Genomic DNA, 20,367 nt, shown 5'->3' on the forward strand with positions numbered 1-20,367 from the left:
AGACCCTCACCTGCTTCACTGTAGGTTTTGCTCTGATCAGCAGGGGTCTGTATGCAGGAATTAGCATCACAGAAAGGTGGTCTGAGGAGCCGATGTGGGGGCGGGGGGCTGCTCTGAATGCGTCTTTTATGTTTGTATAAACTAAGTCCAGAGTGTTCTCTCCACGAGTAGCAAAATCCACGTGTTGATAAAAATGAGGGAGAACAGTTTTCATATTCGCCTGATTAAAATCTCCCGCAATGATGAAAACGCCCTCTGTGTGTGTAGATTGCAGCTCAGAGACAGTCCGATAGAGAACACTCATGGCCTCCTTTGTATCAGCGCTGGGGGGGACATACACCGCTGTGATGGTAACAACAGTGAACTCTCTGGGCAGGTAAAAGGGTCTGCAGCTAACAGTCAGAAGCTCTATGTCCGGAGAGCAAAAACTTGTGACTATTCTAGCATTTTTACACCAGTTGTTATTGATGTAAACACAGAGTCCGCCTCCTCGGCTCTTACCGCTGAGTTCTTTGTTTCTGTCGGCGCGGAAAGTAGCTAGCCCCTCCAGGCTAATGGCGTTGTCCGGGATTGATGATGTGAGCCACGTCTCTGTCAGAATGAGAGCGCAGCAGTCTCTAAACTCCCTCTTTGCTGAGAGCTCGAGTTGAAGATGGTCAGTTTTGTTGTCCAGTGAACGTACGTTGGAGAGCAGGATGGATGGAAGCGATGGTCTGTAGGGGTTAGCCTTTAGCTTGGCTGTTAAACCTCCGCGACAGCCGCGTTTCCTGGGCCGGCTGCACCGCTTTTGCTTGGCTCTCCTCCAGCGTGAGCTGCTCGACGGGTCCGCTGCATCGCAGGCCTCCGGGGCTTGATCCCGGAGCACTCCGGAGTCACGTAAACAGTCGAGCGTAGTGGTGGTTACAAGTCCAAATACACTGCATGACCGTAACTCCAGCAGGCGCTGGCGGTCAAGTGATGATCTGCTAGATAGATAAGCAGTTTGCAGCGGGTTTGGCGGTATATTTTTATGAAAATCTCCGCAAGTTGGTCGGAGCTGTATGCCAGCCGCTGCCGCCAGGGGCGCCGCCATCTTGAGTTTTGAAACAAACATACAACATTTAAATTTCAGTGGCATTTTTAATTCAAATCCCAGCGACACAGATTTACTTCCATACGGTAATGCCCCTTTGGAAGTTGCTTGCCAACCAACACAAAACAGAAGAAGAAGAACAACTATAAACGACAATCGAAATCTTCTCCACGCAACATTTTAAATAATGGCTTCTAAAGAGCGTGGTGCGACCTGGGATGGCGCCGAGACCGAGGCTGTTATTGCAATTTGGGCCATTTTGATTTGCTTGATTCCCTCCTTCTTCGTCTTCTTCTTCTTGTGTTTTATGGCGGTTGGCAAACAACTTTTGGTGCATTACAGCCACCAGCTGCTTCATGTCCTCCTTCAATACAGGCAGTAATACCGCAGATCGTCACTAGGAGGCGAGGAACCAAGATAGCGTGATGTGCCTGGTTAACTGATCTGAGCTTGGACCGGTCTTAAAAGTATCCTGCATGAGAGCTCATCTGTGGCTCTCTGGTTTGAACAAAACCAAAAAAATATATTTTAACTGAAGCTGATGATCAGCACATTGGCTGCTTTAAGAAACTTCTTCAGTCCGTAGATTCCTGTGATGGCCAAACCCATGGCCACACCTTAATCTGGACTATACATGCATCTTTATTTATTTAATCCATACACTTTAGTTTGCAATAAAACTTTATTCTTAGTTCAAATGCGTGTGTTCTATTTGTAAGCACACACATTTAGTTCACTGTATGTGTTTGCACTCATTCATATTTCTTTCTGTTTTTGTCACTAATGTTTGTTATGCCTAGGAGTTTGGCCAGACAAAGATGGCAGCCGGGGTTCAGATCTGCTGAATGCAGGTGGGGGAAATTGGACTGTTCCATCAGCTGCAGCTTAAAGGGGGGAATTTGAATTTTCCTTTTCTAATTTTTGGCATTTTTCACTTAGGATTTGTTTGCGGTTGGTGTGTTTTCATTTTTCTAAGATATAGATTAGTTTTTTGCCAAACCTAACTGTGCTGCCAATGTTTGTAATTTGTGGTTGTTTAGTTTGAATTCCCCCTATTGTGTTAATGGTCTGATCCGTATATATATATATATATATATATATATATATATATATATATATATATATACCCTTGTGTGTCATTTCTTTGTCAGGTCAGTTATGTTTGTTTATGCAGCCAGTTAGTTTAGGCTCAGTTTGCTTGAGTTAAATTTTCTTTTTGTTTGGCCTCTTTTATGACTTGAACCCATGTTTTTTTTGTAAGTTTCTGTTTCTTGGGTTAAAAATAAAAAAACCTATTTTAGTATTAATTCCTGTGACTCCTCATGCTTTTCCTCTCGGTCCCTCACACTGCTTCAGAAGAAATGATGAAAAGCTTCAGGAAAAAGGGCCGTTTATAAACCTTAGTGATGCTGAGATGTTTGGACAAACTGCTTCAATGATCCCCACAGTTCAACCTGGGATTTTTTTTTTTTTTATCGTTTTTTCCCCATTTAAGCTACTTTGAAATTATTAATAATCAGTGTTTATAATAAATTTTAAAGTTTTGTTGTGTGTAAAATGTTTTCATTTCAAAATCCTTCAAGTTTCAGTTTTTCTACCATTTTAGTGAAATAAGCTCCAGCAGACGGTGAAAGGGTGAAAATTGGGCAATGATGAGCAAAATGAATGGTGTTAGTCATTTTATTTAAACATCATAGTTTCTCTACAGTTTTTAGTTTATGTGTTCAACCAATCTAATGTGTTTTTACCCAATCTATATTTGGAAGGAAAACCAATAAAAATGAGTCAGTTTAGCCAAAATATTTGTTTTATTGCAACTTTCAAAAGCCTGATGAAGGTGTTGAACCAACAACCTCAGGAGTGGGAGTCCATCTCTTCCAGCTGACGCACTAATAAAGAAAATTCATGTTAAAACCATTAAACCTTAAACCCATTACATCTGTAACCAGTGGCTTGCTCTGATTTTGATCGTTACATTCTTTAATCTGACCAAACTAGTTTTAACAGATAGATTGGTTGTTTTTCCAACCAATCTATCCTTAGAATCTATGTAAACTCCCACATCTTGACTGAACACAGAGGCTGTTTAAATGCCTGCCAAAGTTCCCGGCGGTCTGAAACACCTCATCTATTTTGGCTCCTCCCCCAAATGAAGCAAGCCTCGTGGACACGCCCCCTCCAGTACTGGACAAATGCCTGGAAGCCCCGCCTCCTCTCGTTACATCACCAATACACCTGATTGTTGCTCATCTCTGCAGATTATCTGCGATGGAAGAACTCGTTATTTTATATGGCAAACCTAAAGATGGTTTAATGTCTGGAAAGATGGAAAACAGGCGTGTTTATTCACACGGTTCCATCAAATGTTCTCTGGATGCATTAAAGACAAACAAAAGAACCAACTTTAGTCACAATAATCAGATGGATTCCAGCTTTAAATGCATTAACATTTATTTAATCCATGGAGGAAGAACAAAAGACACATTAATGATGAAAATGAAAACAGCATCATTGTAATGAAGAGATGACGTCACTGATGTCCTCCAATGGCGTCTTTCTCCAGTTTAACTTCAGGTTTAATCTCCAGCTGGAGCAAAGGGGAAGCAGTGGACCCAGCAGAGCCGCGCTGATCAAGGATCCCAGCAGGACGACTCGCTCCAGCTGCTGCTGCTTCACTCTTCACTGGAAACATGGCTGCCATCGACATCTTCATCTTCATGAAATGACTGCTGCTCTGCAGACTATCAATCCATTTGTGACTGCGTCTATGATTGGATCGGATCAGCGCCGTGGGAAACAAGGCTCCGCACTTGTCGCACTGGTACCCAGAGTGATCACGCTGGTGGAGTTTCAGAGACTTTGGATTACTAAAGGCTGCATCACACTGCTCACATTGGAACGGTTTCACATCCAGGTGGCTATACATATGCATCTTCAGACCCGGGCTACCCATGAACGTTTTGTCGCACTTGGAACAGGCGTAGGGTTTCTCTCCGGTGTGACTGCGCCGGTGTTGTTGCAGACCCAATAAAATGGAATAACTTTTCCCACACAGGTCACAGGCGTATGGCTTCTCCCCAGTGTGTATCCGTCTATGGGTGGTCAGGGCACTCGAGACTCTAAAAGATTTCCCACAATCGTCACACTTGTAAGGTTTTTCTCCTGTGTGGATCCTCTTGTGACTCTGCAGAGAGTTTAGGTATGGGAATGAAACTCCACACTCATCACAGCTGTACGGTTTCTCTCCGGTGTGAATACGCTGGTGGATTTTTAGCCCCATCAGCTGTTTGAATGAGGAGCCACAGTCAGTGCAGGTGTAGGGTTTCTCCTCGCTGTGAACAACCTGGTGGGCCTTCAGCCTCTGGGCTGATTGGAAGGCTTTACCACAGAGTTTACAGCAATGGGGCGTTGCTCCACTTTTCTTTTTACGTTTCTGTTAAATAGAGAAAAAAAGAGAAATAAGTGGAGCTAATTGTCTCAATCCAGTATTTAACAAACACACTGAATCCAAAGAAAGAGAAGATATGAGACCAGCTCCAAACATGACTCCATGTCTTCAACACTGATCACAATCTTGGTTTCTCTGCTCAGAATATAATCCACAAGACAGGTTTAAAAACTCTGATTAAATTGATCTAGCCTAAAATCAGGAACGCATTGTTTGGTTTCACAACGGCTGCTATGAATTAGTTCAATCAATAAGTATGAAAAGCAATAATCAGTGGAGCGACGATTCCATGCCCACCACAGGAGCTCCTTCAGCAGGAGACTCCTTTTACCCAGATGCTCCACAGGAAATCCTTCCTGCCTCCATCAATCTCTACGCCTCCCTCAGAAAGTCATACAGCCCCCCCCCTTCATAATTCAGAATCAAATTATCGACAAATGTGACGTTTATTCATCCTTTTACTCTTTTGCTCAGTCCTTTTTTTTAGATCTGCACATATATATATATATATATATATATATATATATACATATACATATACATACATACACACACACACACACACACACATATATATACAAATACATATATATATGTATTTGTATATATGTATATATATGTATATATATATATACACACACACACACATATACATATATATGTATGTGTGTGTGTATATATATATATATATATATATATATTAGTGCTGTCAATCGATTAAATTTTTTTAATCGCGATTAATCGCATCAATGCCTGAGTTAACTCGCGATTAATCGCATTTTAATCGCAAATTTTTTTTCTGATTGAAAATCATTTAAATACTCTCGATGACATACAAAAAATACATACAGGCTAGGTTTGTGCCAATGTTCTTTTTTTTAAATGAAAACAGGTCACAGACACTGATTTATGCCATAGAAACATATGGCAAGAAGATGGGGAGGCATGTAGCAAAAAATAACAAATATGTAGCCAAAAAAAAGGCCCTGAAAACAGGCTGATGTAAAAGACAGTCTTTACAGTTAATACAGTCTTTTGAACAAAGACAAGCATTTTACCCTACTGCTATAAAATGTAGTACAGTTAACATTAGATGTTAATTAACCAAGATAATAATGAACAATTTTCAATCAATACATCAAAATCAATAGACCGACATCACTAGATGGAGGTAGTCTATGAAAGTTACTTTTCAGACTCTAAACGAAAATGAGAACACAGACACACCCACCCACACACACACACACGATACCGACCTGTGACAGCAAGAGTGCCGTAGCAGATTCCATTTCACCTCAGTAATCAGTTTTCTCAGCGTATTTCAGGTTGCTACTAGTTACCAGACACTCAACTTGTTTGTTGGTGGTGGGGCTTAAAGAAAAGGCACTAGCGCCACCCAGTGTATGAGCGTCTTTTTTCCTTGAGGAGCTCCGCTCTCGAAGCCTATGAGAAATGCATAGACTGGGGGAAAATAGCCCCGCCTTCCCGCAGGCTGCAGCGGGATGTACTTGGAAAAATTGTACCATAAAACCACATAGCGTTAATCTCACGTTAAAAAAATTATCGCCGTTAAAATGGCCTCGCGTTAACGCGATAATAACGCGATAATTTTGACAGCACTAATATATATATATATATATATTAGTGCTGTCAAAATTATCGCGTTATTAACGCGGAGCTCACCCATCCAATAATTTGGATGGGTGAGCAAATACTTTTGGCAATATAGTGTATATATATGTGTGTGTATGTGTATATATATATATATATATATATATATATATATATATATATATATACACACACACACATATATATACAAATACATATATATATATATATATGTATTTGTGTGTGTATATATATATACACTATATTGCCAAAAGTATTTGCTCACCCATCCAAATTATTGGAATCAGGTGTTCCAATCACTTCCATGGCCACAGGTGTATAAATTCAAGCACCTAGGCATGCAGACTGTTTTTACAAACATTTGTGAAAGAATGGGTCGCTCTCAGGAGCTCAGTGAATTCCAGCGTGGAACTGTGATAGGATGCCACCTGTGCAACAAATCCAGTCGTGAAATTTCCTCGCTCCTAAATATTCCACAGTCAACTGTCAGCTGTATTATAAGAAAATGGAAGTGTTTGGGAACGACAGCAACTCAGCCACGAAGTGGTAGGCCACGTAAACTGACGGAGCGGGGTCAGCGGATGCTGACGCGCATAGTGCGAAGAGGTCGCCAACTTTCTGCAGAGTCAATCACTACAGACCTCCAAACTTCATGTGGCCTTCAGATTAGCTCAAGAACAGTGCGCAGAGAGCTTCATGGAATGGGTTTCCATGGTCGAGCAGCTGCATCCAAGCCATACATCACCAAGTGCAATGCAAAGCGTCGGATGCGGTGGTGTAAAGCACGCCGCCACTGGACTCTAGAGCAGTGGAGACGCGTTCTCTGGAGTGACGAATCGCGCTTCTCCATCTGGCAATCTGATGGACGGGTCTGGGTTTGGCGGTTGCCAGGAGAACGGTACTTGTCTGACTGCATTGTGCCAAGTGTAAAGTTTGGTGGAGGGGGGATTATGGTGTGGGGTTGTTTTTCAGGAGCTGGGCTTGGCCCCTTAGTTCCAGTGAAAGGAACTCTGAATGCTTCAGCATACCAAGACATTTTGGACAATTCCATGCTCCCAACTTTGTGGGAACAGTTTGGAGCTGGCCCCTTCCTCTTCCAACATGACTGTGCACCAGTGCACAAAGCAAGGTCCATAAAGACATGGATGACAGAGTCTGGTGTGGATGAACTTGACTGGCCTGCACAGAGTCCTGACCTCAACCCGATAGAACACCTTTGGGATGAATTAGAGCGGAGACTGAGAGCCAGGCCTTCTCGTCCAACATCAGTGTGCGACCTCACAAATGCGCTTCTGGAAGAATGGTCAAAAATTCCCATAAACACACTCCTAAACCTTGTGGACAGCCTTCCCAGAAGAGTTGAAGCTGTTCTAGCTGCAAAGGGTGGACCGACGTCATATTGAACCCTATGGATTAGGAACGGGATGTCACTTAAGCTCATATGTGAGTCAAGGCAGGTGAGCAAATACTTTTGGCAATATAGTGTATATACATATATATCGCTACAAGCATGCTTAGTGTGAGGGATTGCTGAGAGTCAATGAGTCGATGCAATCAGCTGGTTTTCCTTAGATAGAAAACTTTGAATCAATCTGACTGGATGATCTGGTTGAACTGTAAGGTGCCTTGAGATGACATGATGTGAATTGGAGCTGTAGAAATAAAATATAGAAAGTAGATCGGACAACTGCAGCTGATCCAGATACTGCTGCCTGCGTCCTCACTAGAACTATAGAAAATAGATCACAACAGCCTGGTTCTGAAGTCCTTCCTCTGGCTCCCTGTAGCTCAGAGAATAGACTTTAAAATCCTTCTGTTAGTCTAGAAATCACTGAATAGATCAGCACCTCAATCCATAACAGATCTGCTGTCCATGGATCTACCTCCCAGACCACTCAGGTCTTCTAGTTCCAGCAAGAACTAGAACCAAACCTGGAGAAACAGCATCTATGCTCCCTGGATCTGGAACAAACTCCCAGCTGCATCTATGCTCCCTGGATCTGGAACAAACTCCCAGCAGCATCTATGCTCCCTGGATCTGGAACAAACTCCCAGCTGCATCTATGCTCCCTGGATCTGGAACAGACTCCCAGCAGCATCTATGCTTCCTTGATCTGGAACAAACTCCCAGCAGCATCTATGCTTCCTGGATCTGGAACAGACTCCCAGCAGCATCTATGCTTCCTTGATCTGGAACAAACTCCCAGCTGCATCTATGCTTCCTGGATCTGGAACAGACTCCCAGCAGCATCTATGCTCCCTGGATCTGGAACAGACTCCCAGCAGCATCTATGCTCCCTGGATCTGGAACAAACTCCCAGCAGCATCTATGCTCCCTGGATCTGGAACAGACTCCCAGCAGCATCTATGCTCCCTGGATCTGGAACAAACTCCCAGCTGCATCTATGCTCCCTGGATCTGGAACAGACTCCCAGCAGCATCTATGCTCCCTGGATCTGGAACAAACTCCCAGCTGCATCTATGCTCCCTGGATCTGGAACAGACTCCCAGCAGCATCTATGCTCCCTGGATCTGGAACAGACTCCCAGCAGCATCTATGCTCCCTGGATCTGGAACAAACTCCCAGCAGCATCTATGCTCCCTGGATCTGGAACAGACTCCCAGCAGCATCTATGCTCCCTGGATCTGGAACAGACTCCCAGCAGCATCTATGCTCCCTGGATCTGGAACAGACTCCCAGCAGCATCTATGCTCCCTGGATCTGGAACAGACTCCCAGCAGCATCTATGCTCCCTGGATCTGGAACAGACTCCCAGCAGCATCTATGCTCCCTGGATCTGGAACAAACTCCCAGCTGCATCTATGCTCCCTGGATCTGGAACAGACTCCCAGCAGCATCTATGCTCCCTGGATCTGGAACAGACTCCCAGCAGCATCTATGCTCCCTGGATCTGGAACAGACTCCCAGCAGCATCTATGCTCCCTGGATCTGGAACAGACTCCCAGCAGCATCTATGCTCCCTGGATCTGGAACAAACTCCCAGCAGCATCTATGCTCCCTGGATCTAGAACAAACTCCCAGCAGACTGGAGACGAGCTGCCTGATTTGCCTGATTTAAAAGGGAATTCATTGGAGACGGCTCAGAGGATTGGACCCCGGGGTGGGGGGGACGAGACCATGTGATTAGGGAGGAGGGGGGTCCTGCAGAGATCAAAGGAACATCAGGGGTCTTTGTTTGGGTCATTCTCTGCTTCCTGGAGGGGGAGGGGGGGCTTTAAGTGTGGAGACTTATTGACTGGGACCAGTATGGCAGGCCATTTAGACATTTATTAGCTTGACTGAATATATAATCCACATTCCTCAGATGCATTTCATTCTAGTCTAAATAAACATGTCAGATATCTAACATGTAATTGTTTCCAGTGCAAAACACAGTTGGCTTCAACGTCCAGATATCTAGAATAAACATTCTTCCTATCTAAAATGAATTCTGATGAGGTTGATCTCTAATTTCATATCTCTATAATAGAGTTACTGTTTCAGATATAAAAAATGAATATAATGTTACAGATGTCCAGAAATCCAATTATTGACATCAAAACTATATTTCTGCTGGTAGAAATATAATTATAGATATGACTAGTTACATTGGAATTCCAGATATCTCAACTTTATAATAATAATAATGCCAAACATGCAGTTTGAGGTGCTTGCAAAAGAATGAGGCTCAGTTTGAACATAAAATAGGGAGACTGACTAGTCTAATTTCTATTATAGATAGCACTAAAGCATTCTACCTATCCACATTTCTATTATAGATAGAACTAAAGCATTCTACCTATCCACATTTCTATTATAGATAGCGCTAAAGCATTGTATGACAGCAGAAATCTAATTTCAGGATGCAATAAATAGAACTGAACTAGTCAGAATAAACTTTCAGAAAGCTGGAAATCTTAACATTTAAAGTGACCTTTATTAGCGTGACTGAATATTTAATCCAGATTTCTTAAATGCATTTCTTCCTGCTCTAAATCAACTTTCAGAGATCTGAAATGTTATCCTTAGCAGGAGAAATGACGTCACTTTTCCCCATTCATGTGTATTGGGCCGTTACTTTCAGATATCTGAAATGACGTCACTACTATCTAAAATAAGATAAATAAACATTCTGAATGTCTGAAAATGAATTTCTAGGTAACAGAAAGTTTATCTTTACTAGTTCAGTTCTATTTATTGCATCCTGGAAAGTATTTTCTGCAGGTAAAAATTAAATCTAGGATGTATAGCTCTAACTAGCAGGAATGAAGCAGGTAGAATCTTATTTTAGAGATCAATAGTTGGAACAATAGAGGACAGCGGTGGTAATAAATGTTCAAACGGCCTGCCATAAAGCCCCCCCAGCCAGCAGTCAGGTGGGTGGGGGGTTGTGGGAGAAGTGCAGTAGAAGCTGAACGGATCAGAACTTTGGGATCAGTCTCTAACTGCTCATCAGAGCTGATCCGGTTCGGATGGATCCCAAAGGTTCTGGTCCAGAACCGGAGCGGATCTTCAGACTGACCTGCTGCTGACTGGGAGCTGAGGAGGAGACTCCCTGCTCCTGGTTCTGCTCCTGGTTCTGCTCCTCAGTGCTGTCCATGTTGCTGCTGCTTCTGCTCTCCGCGAGGCTCTGCGCCCTTTTCAAAGGCTGCAGCTACTGAGCATGCGCACTCACCACCTGAGCGCGCTCCGGCCTCACCTCTCCATAAATTCTATTCTTTTTTAATGCCTGTGCTGGGATGAGTCAGAGCGTCGACCAAGGTGGGTGTGACCAGGACGGGAGTCTCGCGAGCGGTTGAGCACGTGTGGTGAACGTTTGTGTTGGACGCGGAAATATTCAAAACATCACTTGTGAGAAGGCGGATTGGCATAAACTGGTATGTGAATGGTTCGGATGGAAATGGAGATAGGAAATGAGGAAGACGAGGATTTTGAAGGGTGGACGCCTGCGGGAAGAGGGAGAGGTCGTGGAAGAAATAAAACTGATGAAGGAAGGGGAAAAGGTGACAGTCAAGGTAATAAACGGGAGTTGGAAGGAAGTAGCTCAGAAGAAGAAAGGGTGGTCAGGAGGAAAGTTGTGAGGGAGGAATTTAAAGTAATATTAAAACTAAAAAATGAGGAAGAAAAGGATAAAATCAGTCCCATTGTGGTATCAAGAGAAATAAAAAAGAAAATTGGAGATGTTGAAATGGTAAAGATTTTGAGAGACGGAAACCTATTGGTAATATGTAAAGATATAGAACAAAAGAATAAGGCTTTAAATGTGAAGAGTATCTGCAAAAGAACTGTTCTGGAGAAAAAAATCATGGGAGGAAATAAAAAAATTAGAGGAGTGATTTATGGGATCCGTCTTGATGAAGATCTTGATAAAATCAAGAGAAGTGTTGTGGGTGCAAAGGTGAACAACTTGAAAAGATTGTCAAAAACAGTGAATGGAGAAAGAGTAGGAAGCTTGTCAATCCTTATTGAATTTGAAGATGAAGAGCTGCCAAAAAACATCAAAATAGGATACCTCAATTTTCAGGTCAGACCGTATGTACCTCCACCACTTCGGTGTTTCAAATGCCAAAGATATGGACACATAGCAGCAGTCTGCAAAGGGAGGCAAAGATGCCCAAAATGTGGAGAAAATCACAAATTAGAAGAGTGTAAAGAAGAACAAGAAAAATGTTGTAACTGTGGAGGGAGCCATAGAGTCACGTTTGGAGGATGTGAAGTAAGGAAAAGGGCAAAAGAAATCGTACAGATTAAAACAACTAAAAACATAAGCTATGCAGAAGCAGTTAAGAATGTGAAGGAACAGGAAACAAGAGAGATTAAACAAACAGTGAGACAAACTACACAACAAAGCAAAGTACAGACAGAAGAAAGAGCCACAATTCCAGTGGAAAAACTAATATTATTCATAGCTTATGTTATCAACTGCACTGACCAAGCCAAACACAAAACTGAGAAGATTAAAATAATAGTGAGAGGAGCTGAAAAGTTTTTGGGATTTAAAGAGGGATCATGGGAGAACATAAATAAAGAGTTGGAGGAAGAGGGGAGACCAGGACCTTCGGGTGAAAACGGTTCATATTAATACTACAATGGAACGCTAGAAGTTTAATCGCTAATGGACAGGAACTTAAAGGTTATATTAATGAGCTGGAAGAACAACCGGAAATTGTTTGTGTTCAGGAAACATGGTTAAAAACAACATTAGATTTTGTGATTAAAGGATATGATAGTGTAAGAAGAGATCGACCAGAGGGAAGTGGAGGAGGATGTGCAATATTTATCAAAAAAGGAATACAATATCAGATATTGGGGAAAGGGAAAGAACTAGAATATGTAGTAATTGAGATATGGGAAAAAGAAGGTAAATTAGAAATAATACATTTTTATAATCCATGTAAAACATTATCGATTGAAATAATGGAGGAGTTAACTGAATATTTGGAAGGGAAGGTAATTTGGTGTGGAGATTTTAATGCAAATAGTACAGTGTGGGGTAAATGTAATGACAAAAACGGACAAGTTATAGAAGAAATAATGGAAATGAAAAACCTAGTATGTATTAATGATGGAAAGGGAACAAGAATCAATATAAGAACGGGGATGGAATCAGTTATTGATTTAACAATTGTCTCAAATGTTTTAGCTGGTATTTGTGATTGGTTTATTGATAAAAAATCTACAATAGGTAGCGATCATTTCCCCATAACAGTAAAAGTAGGGCTAAATTTAAATAATAGGAATATTAAAATTGGGAAAAAGTATAATTTTAATAAGGCTGACTGGACTAAATTTAGATATTTGAGTCAAATAAACTTAGAAAAAGTAGACATGAGTATGGATATAAATGATTTAAATTTAATAATTGGTAAAATAATAATGGAAGCAGCAGATAATTCTATAAAGAAATCAGGGAGTAAAAATGATAAGAAAATGGTTCCATGGTGGACAAATGAGTGTAAAGAAGCAATAAAGTTAAGAAATAAAGCATTTAAGACACTCAAACATAATCCGGTTTATAAAAATTTAATTGATAATAAAAGAAAACAAGCAATAGTAAGGACAACTATAAAGAATGCAAAAAGAGAATATTGGAAAAAATTCTGTAATACGATAGGGAAAGAAACAAAAATTGAAGAAATTTGGAAGGTAATCAAAATAATGAATGGTATAAAAAGAGAGTTTGACTATCCTGTTCTAAAAATAGATGATACAAACATAATAAGAGATGAAGATAAAGTTGAAATATTGGCAAGAACATTTAGTAAAATTCATAGTTCAAATAATATTAGTGAAAATGGAAGAAAAGGTAGAGAAAATACAAAAATTAAATATAAAGATTTTATACAGAGCGTTGAAGAAACAAATAATTTGTTAAATGTTGAGTTTACAAAAACGGAATTGAACAATGCACTTAAAAAGACAAAAAACACAGCACCAGGTAAAGACCAAATCTGGTATAGAATGATAGGGCAACTTAGTGAAAAATCTAAAGATATAATATTACAACTATATAATAAAATTTGGGAGGAGGGAAAATTACCGTTGAACTGGAAGGAATCAATTATAATACCGATAGCCAAACCTGGAAAAGATCATTCAAACCCAGAAAACTACAGACCAATAGCCTTAACATCTAATTTATGTAAAATAATGGAAAAAATGGTTAATAATAGACTAGTATATTATCTAAATAGTAAAGGATATATATCAAAATATCAAAGTGGTTTTCGAAAAGGGAGGAGCACTAACGATCCAACGCTCTGTTTAGAGCACGAAATTAGAAGAGCACAAGTAAATAAAGAAAGTGTAGTGGCTATATTCTTTGATATAGAAAAGGCATATGACATGATGTGGGTGGATGGATTATTAATTAAATTATACAAGTTTGGTATTAAAGGGAGAATATTTAAATGGATTAAAGACTTTTTAACAGGTAGGAAAATACAAGTTAGAATAGGAGAAACTACCTCAGGAAAATATAAAGTAGAAAATGGAACTCCACAGGGGAGTATTATAAGTCCACTATTGTTCTCAATTATGATAAATGATGTATTTAAAGATATTGAAAAAGACATGGGGTGTTCACTACTTGCAGATGATGGAGCTGTTTGGAAACGAGGGAAAAATTTTGATTTTATTGTTAAAAAATGACAAAAGGTTATTATTGAAATAGAGAAATGGGCGTTGCAATGGGGATTTAAATTCTCAGTTGATAAAACCAAAGTAATGTTATTTACTCAGAAAAAAATAAACAAGGAAATAAAATTAAAATTATATAAACAAGAGTTAGAGCAGGTAAAGTGTATAAAATTTTTACGATTATGGTTTGATGAAAAATTAAAATGGCATATACATATACAAAAAGTTGTTGATAAATGTAAGAAAATCTTGAATATTTTGAGATGTTTGGCTGGCAGTGACTGGGGAGCAGATAGGAAATCACTAAAACAGATTTACTCAGGAATGATAAGATCCAACATAGACTTTGGTTGTTTAGTTTACGGTTCAGCAGCTAAAACACATTTGGTTAAATTAGACATTATCCAACATCAGGCACTAAGATTATGTACTGGAGCATTTAAAACCACACCAACAGCAGCATTAGAAATAGAAATGGGAGAAATGCCGTTAGATTTAAGAAGAACAAAATTAGAAATTAATTACTGGTTAAATTTACAAGGAAATAATGTGCATCACCCAACTTTGGACATTTTAAATCCATGCTGGGAAAAAGAAAAGAAAGAAATGAGGAGTTTTGGATGGACAATTGAAAATAAAATAAAAACATTTACCGTAAAATGAATAGTTTAGAAATGAGTCAAACAACACCAATATCAATTATACCTCCCTGGATTCTACCAGAAGCAACAGTAGATATGTCACTAATGGAAAAGAAACAAGATAAATCGTACACGGTAGATATCAATTTAGTACAGTTACATTTAGACAGTTATTATCAATATATTCAAATTTATACCGATGCATCAAAAATAACTGAGAAACTAGGAATAGCATTTGTAGTACCAGAATTCAATATAAAAATAGGAAAACGGATTACAGATGGATTATCAGTATACACAGGAGAAATGTTGGCAATATTATTAGCGTTACAATGGGTAGAAGACATAAAACCATTAAAAACAATAATATGTTCAGATTCAAGCTCTGCATTGTTAAGTTTAAAAAATAACCAAACAGATAGTAGGATGGACATTTTATTAGAAATAAATCATACACTGTTCAGAATACGAAATATGGGGCTGATAGTTACATTTGTGTGGGTTCCAGCACATATTGGGGTAGAAGGAAACGAGAGGGCAGATAAAATGGCAAAAAGGGCAATTAAACATTCTATTAGTTTTATAGTTAAAATAAGTAAATCAGAAGGAAAGAGTATTATTAAAGAGAAACTTATGGAAATTTGGCAAAAAAGGTGGGATGAAGATAAAACAGGAAGATGGTTTTAAATTCAGAAGATGGTAGGAGAAAGAAGAAATGGAAGAAGAAATAGAAAGGAGGAAAGAGTGATAACAAGGTTAAGATTTGGTCATACAGGACTTAATTATACACTTTTTAAAATACAAAAACATAAAACGGGCAAATGTGATTTCTGTGATAAATATGAAACCATAGAACATGTTATATTAGAATGTCATAAATATGAAAAAGAGAGAAGATATATGAGAAGAGAGTTTGAAGACATTAAGGAGAAGGTTAATTTATTAGATATACTGAGGAAAAATTTAGGGAGTAAACACATACAAATAATTATTCGATTTCTAAAGAAAACTAAATTATTCCATAGAATTTAATTATAGTAAGTGTGTTTGTGAGTGAAGGAATGATATACAAAGCTGTGCACAAATTTGTTTATATTTTTAAGTGTGAATGTGTGAATGTATGTTTAGAAGGAGTTAGGGTAGAATGTATCAGGATCAATATTTAAACCATCACGAACCACACTCCATACCAGTAAGTGGCGGTAATGCTACTAACAGTTTGTTGCCAACCGCCATAAAACTCGAGAAGAAGAAGAAGAAGAAGAGTCAGAGCGTCCGCCATGTTGAATGTGGCGAATCTGCTGATAGATTCAGACACTTAAACAGCATCAGAGGGACTCTCATCTCAGAATATACTTTATATTTATTTATTTATTTTTGGATTATTCCCAGTTTAGTTTCGTAAGTTAAAAGTTCTCATTTCTGTTGCTGTTGTTCAATAAAAGTATGTTTTAAGATCATTTGAGGCGAGGCAATTAAGCTTTACTATATGTAACATTTACAGATTTAATAGTTAATAAAAAAAAGTTCTATGTCGTGGTTGATGACTGCAACCAGCGGAGCTCAGAGGGTAACCGCAGCCAGGGCTAACGTTAGCCCGTCTGCAGCGGCCAGGGCTACCGTTAGCCCGTCTGCACCAGCCAGGGCTAACATTAGCCCGTCTGCAGGGGCCAGGGCGAACGTTAGCCCGTCTGCAGCGGCCAGGGCTACTGTTAGCCCGTCTGCAGCGGCCAGGGCGAACGTTAGCCCGTCTGCACCAGCCAGGGCTACCGTTAGCCTGTCTGCAGCGGCCAGGGCTACCGTTAGCCCGTCTGCACCAGCCAGGGCTAACGTTAGCCCGTCTGCAGCGGCCAGGGCGAACGTTAGCCCGTCTGCACCAGCCAGGGCTACCGTTAGCCTGTCTGCAGCGGCCAGGGCTACCGTTAGCCCGTCTGCACCAGCCAGGGCTAACGTTAGCCCGTCTGCAGCGGCCAGGGCGAACGTTAGCCCGTCTGCAGCGGCCAGGGCGAACGTTAGCCCGTCTGCACCAGCCAGGGCTACCGTTAGCCCGTCTGCAGCGGCCAGGGCTACCGTTAGCCCGTCTGCACCAGCCAGGGCTAACGTTAGCCCGTCTGCAGCGGCCAGGGCGAACGTTAGCCCGTCTGCACCAGCCAGGGCTACCGTTAGCCCGTCTGCAGCGGCCAGGGCTACCGTTAGCCCGTCTGCACCAGCCAGGGCTAACGTTAGCCCGTCTGCAGCGGCCAGGGCGAACGTTAGCCCGTCTGCACCAGCCAGGGCTACCGTTAGCCCGTCTGCAGCGGCCAGGGCTACCGTTAGCCCGTCTGCACCAGCCAGGGCTAACGTTAGCCCGTCTGCAGCGGCCAGGGCGAACGTTAGCCCGTCTGCACCAGCCAGGGCTACCGTTAGCCCGTCTGCAGCGGCCAGGGCTACCGTTAGCCCGTCTGCACCAGCCAGGGCTAACGTTAGCCCGTCTGCAGCGGCCAGGGCGAACGTTAGCCCGTCTGCACCAGCCAGGGCTACCGTTAGCCCGTCTGCAGCGGCCAGGGCTACCGTTAGCCCGTCTGCACCAGCCAGGGCTAACGTTAGCCCGTCTGCAGCGGCCAGGGCGAACGTTAGCCCGTCTGCACCAGCCAGGGCTACCGTTAGCCCGTCTGCAGCGGCCAGGGCTACCGTTAGCCCGTCTGCACCAGCCAGGGCTAACGTTAGCCCGTCTGCAGCGGCCAGGGCTACCGTTAGCCCGTCTGCAGCGGCCAGGGCTACCGTTCTTGCCGTTTCTCAGTTCACAAGAACTGAGAAACGTTAAATTCTGTTTAAAGTAACAGATTATATTTAAAATGTTTCCAGACCTTTACTGGTTGCTGATTATCTTAATTGGGACCCGCTGATTTTTAATTGGTTCTCCCTGATTTATACCATTGTAGTTCATATAGTCTCTGAACACATGTTGATAAATATTTATATCCTGTATAGCACATCTGGATAGATGCAAACCACAGTTTGTTGCTTTGTATTTGGGTCAGTGTAATGAAAATAAAGTTGAATTTTATTCTAATATTCTCACCTTTCTCATTTTTTTAGAGCTGCATTAATGAAGCTGTGCCACTAGATGTCAGCTTCAGGACATGATGGACTTACTGTGTTTATTTTTACTGGAGGGTCACCCTCACTTCCAGAGCCCACAGAGGCCCACGGTAATCCACTATCTGGACATGTTCAGGGACATTTGGAGGGTTTCAGGATTTCTGAGCTCTGCTCATGTCTGCATCATGAAGTCCTTCCTGCTCTCTAGAACAAGGAAAATCTGCAGGTCCTTCTCAAAATATTAGCATAATGTGATAAAGTTCATTATTTTCCATAATGTACTGATAAAACTCGAGCATTCGTGTATTTTAGATTCATTGCACACTAACTGAAATATTTCAGCTCTTTTATTGTCTTAAAATGGATAATTTTGGCAGACAGCTCATGATAAACCATGATCACATTATGCTAATATTTATAGAAGGACCTGTAGATGATCCATTCCTCAGGAATGATCCAGTCCACCTGGATCAGGACTTCTGTTCTCCTTCAGGATCACATTGGTCCCACCGCCTGATGTTGTGTCTACAGTGGCAGAAAGTGTTTGATTGGAAAGGCATAGAGCATCATCTAATTCCAACAAAGTTAAAGCACTCATTTAAAACATAAAAGAAAATTTTTTATTTCTTACTTCAAGGAACACAAGATCTATAACCTATAATGCTGACAGTCCAGCTGACACATTACACTTGAAACGGACAGTATAGATATACAGAAAATATTTCAGAACTGATGCTCAGTGGTGACCTGACCCACGGCGTCATCATAGTCAGCTTGGTCTGCTGCTCTGGATGCTGATGTTCTGACAGGAAGTGGTGGCCTCCTTCCTGCAGAGAGTAGAGATCAGGTTTATATCAGCAGGAGATGTTGAGCTTCTATAACTAGATCAAAGTGTTCTGGTACCTCTGAGTCTGCAATTCTGGTACGTTAGGTAGATAAATAAAGCCAACGTTATAACGGGGATGATTCTCAGCTTTAGAAACAGGATCTCAGGAGAGAAATAGCTGGGATTGGAGGGCCTAGGAGCTGAAAAATAAAACACACCAGAAAATATTAACTTTAAAAACATCTGGATTCTCTTCAGTTCTATCTAAACTGTTTAACCACATCTGGTTAAAACTCTGTTTTATTTTCTATGCGTTTTTTTTACCGTGATTATTCATCAGAACAACATGAACAGCTCAGTAAGTCATCTTAAATTGACTTGCTGAGCCAGAATAGAGACCTAGTCCCTTCATGGGGTCCGGGGTCGTCCCTTTGGCCGTCCCCTGAGCTGCCTCCTGGTGGGACCCACCTGGAACACCTCAGAGCGCGGGGTCCAGGATCTGCATATTGCCCATGTCTGGCCAGTGCCACCCACAGAGGCAGCTAAGGCACACCTGGTAACCTACTGAGCTGACCTCTCATCGTCTTTGTAGATTATGTTTCTTGACCGACGACTTGTGGAACTGAACAACCTTTTTTTAGTGACTGATGGGGTATTGAGGGCTCCTGCCACCTTGCTGCCTGAATCAGATGTTTTTGGCCAGTTGTACACATTGAGCAGACACCTTGGACTTGGTCTGAAGGGCGCTGAACTGACTTTGTTTGGGCAAGTCACCCAATGGAAAGTGTTAGCACTGTTGTCTTGCCCTTGAGACTTGGAGCTGTGCAGTCCGCATGGGTAAGCTCTAGAATATAATTTATTTTATTGAGGTTACATTATGGCTCTATGACAGTATTTGTAGATCCGTGGGCTTTTTATATTTCACTATGTTATTTTCAATGACCACCTTTGTTTGTGTGCGTTATTCTTTAGAATGTCTGTGGAGGTGTAATGTTTAAAATAAATTTGGCACTCCCAGTATTTGAAGCACACCCAATGTCTTCTTTCTGGCTATGCTAGCGGTAGACCGAACGCTAAACCAGAGCCTTGCCTTTTCTCTCAGCTCTCTCTGAACCACAGCAGACGGTGCAGCATTTGCATTATAGCAGCAGCCGCACCCATCTATGTATAGAACCACATCATCTGCAAAAAACATCGCAAAAATCGTCTCTATACAGGCTCTGAAAAGGATTGGTGACAGAGTCCTACATGCACTGGGTACCTGTCTGACTTAATGACGGCAATGTGGACCAGAGTCCTGCTCCGATTATACAGAGACCAGATGGCCCCTAGTAAAGGGCCCCTGACTCCTGGAGCGCCCCCATTGGGGGGCTATGAGGGACTCTGTTGAATGCCTTCCCCAGTTCCACATGTGAACTGGTTGGGCAAACTCCAGTGCAGAGAGTGTAGAGCTGGTCCAGTGGGCCAGAATCACACCGCTCCTACTGAAACCGAGGTTCTCCAAATGGTCGGACTCTCCTCTCCAGC

At 41.6% G+C, this 20,367-nt stretch overlaps 2 protein-coding genes across 2 annotated transcripts in view; both read right to left on the reverse strand.

The window, feature by feature from the left end:
* Positions 1 to 3,505: 3,505 nt before the first annotated feature.
* Positions 3,506 to 10,774, reverse strand: LOC119774673 (zinc finger protein 239-like). Its single transcript, XM_038272314.1, has 2 exons — positions 10,676 to 10,774; positions 3,506 to 4,505 (listed from the first exon to the last, which is right to left on the reverse strand). Exons 1-2 carry the CDS (start codon positions 10,751 to 10,753, stop codon positions 3,603 to 3,605), a joined length of 981 nt encoding a protein of 326 aa, XP_038128242.1. The 5' UTR covers positions 10,754 to 10,774; the 3' UTR covers positions 3,506 to 3,602.
* A 7,873-nt stretch (positions 10,775 to 18,647) lies between these two features.
* LOC119774668 (sialoadhesin-like) overlaps positions 18,648 to 20,367 on the reverse strand; it is a 45,620-nt gene continuing 43,900 nt past the window's right edge. The window contains exons 8-9 of the mRNA XM_038272306.1: positions 18,918 to 19,040; positions 18,648 to 18,841 (exon numbers count right to left, since the gene is read on the reverse strand). Coding sequence (XP_038128234.1) covers positions 18,738 to 18,841; positions 18,918 to 19,040 — 227 coding nt within the window. The 3' untranslated portion in view covers positions 18,648 to 18,737. The remainder of the gene's footprint in view (positions 18,842 to 18,917; positions 19,041 to 20,367) is intronic.

Source organism: Cyprinodon tularosa, unplaced genomic scaffold, assembly GCF_016077235.1.
Source record: "Cyprinodon tularosa strain WSP-4 unplaced genomic scaffold, ASM1607723v1 ctg822, whole genome shotgun sequence".
NCBI classification, from domain to species: Eukaryota; Metazoa; Chordata; class Actinopteri; order Cyprinodontiformes; family Cyprinodontidae; genus Cyprinodon; species Cyprinodon tularosa.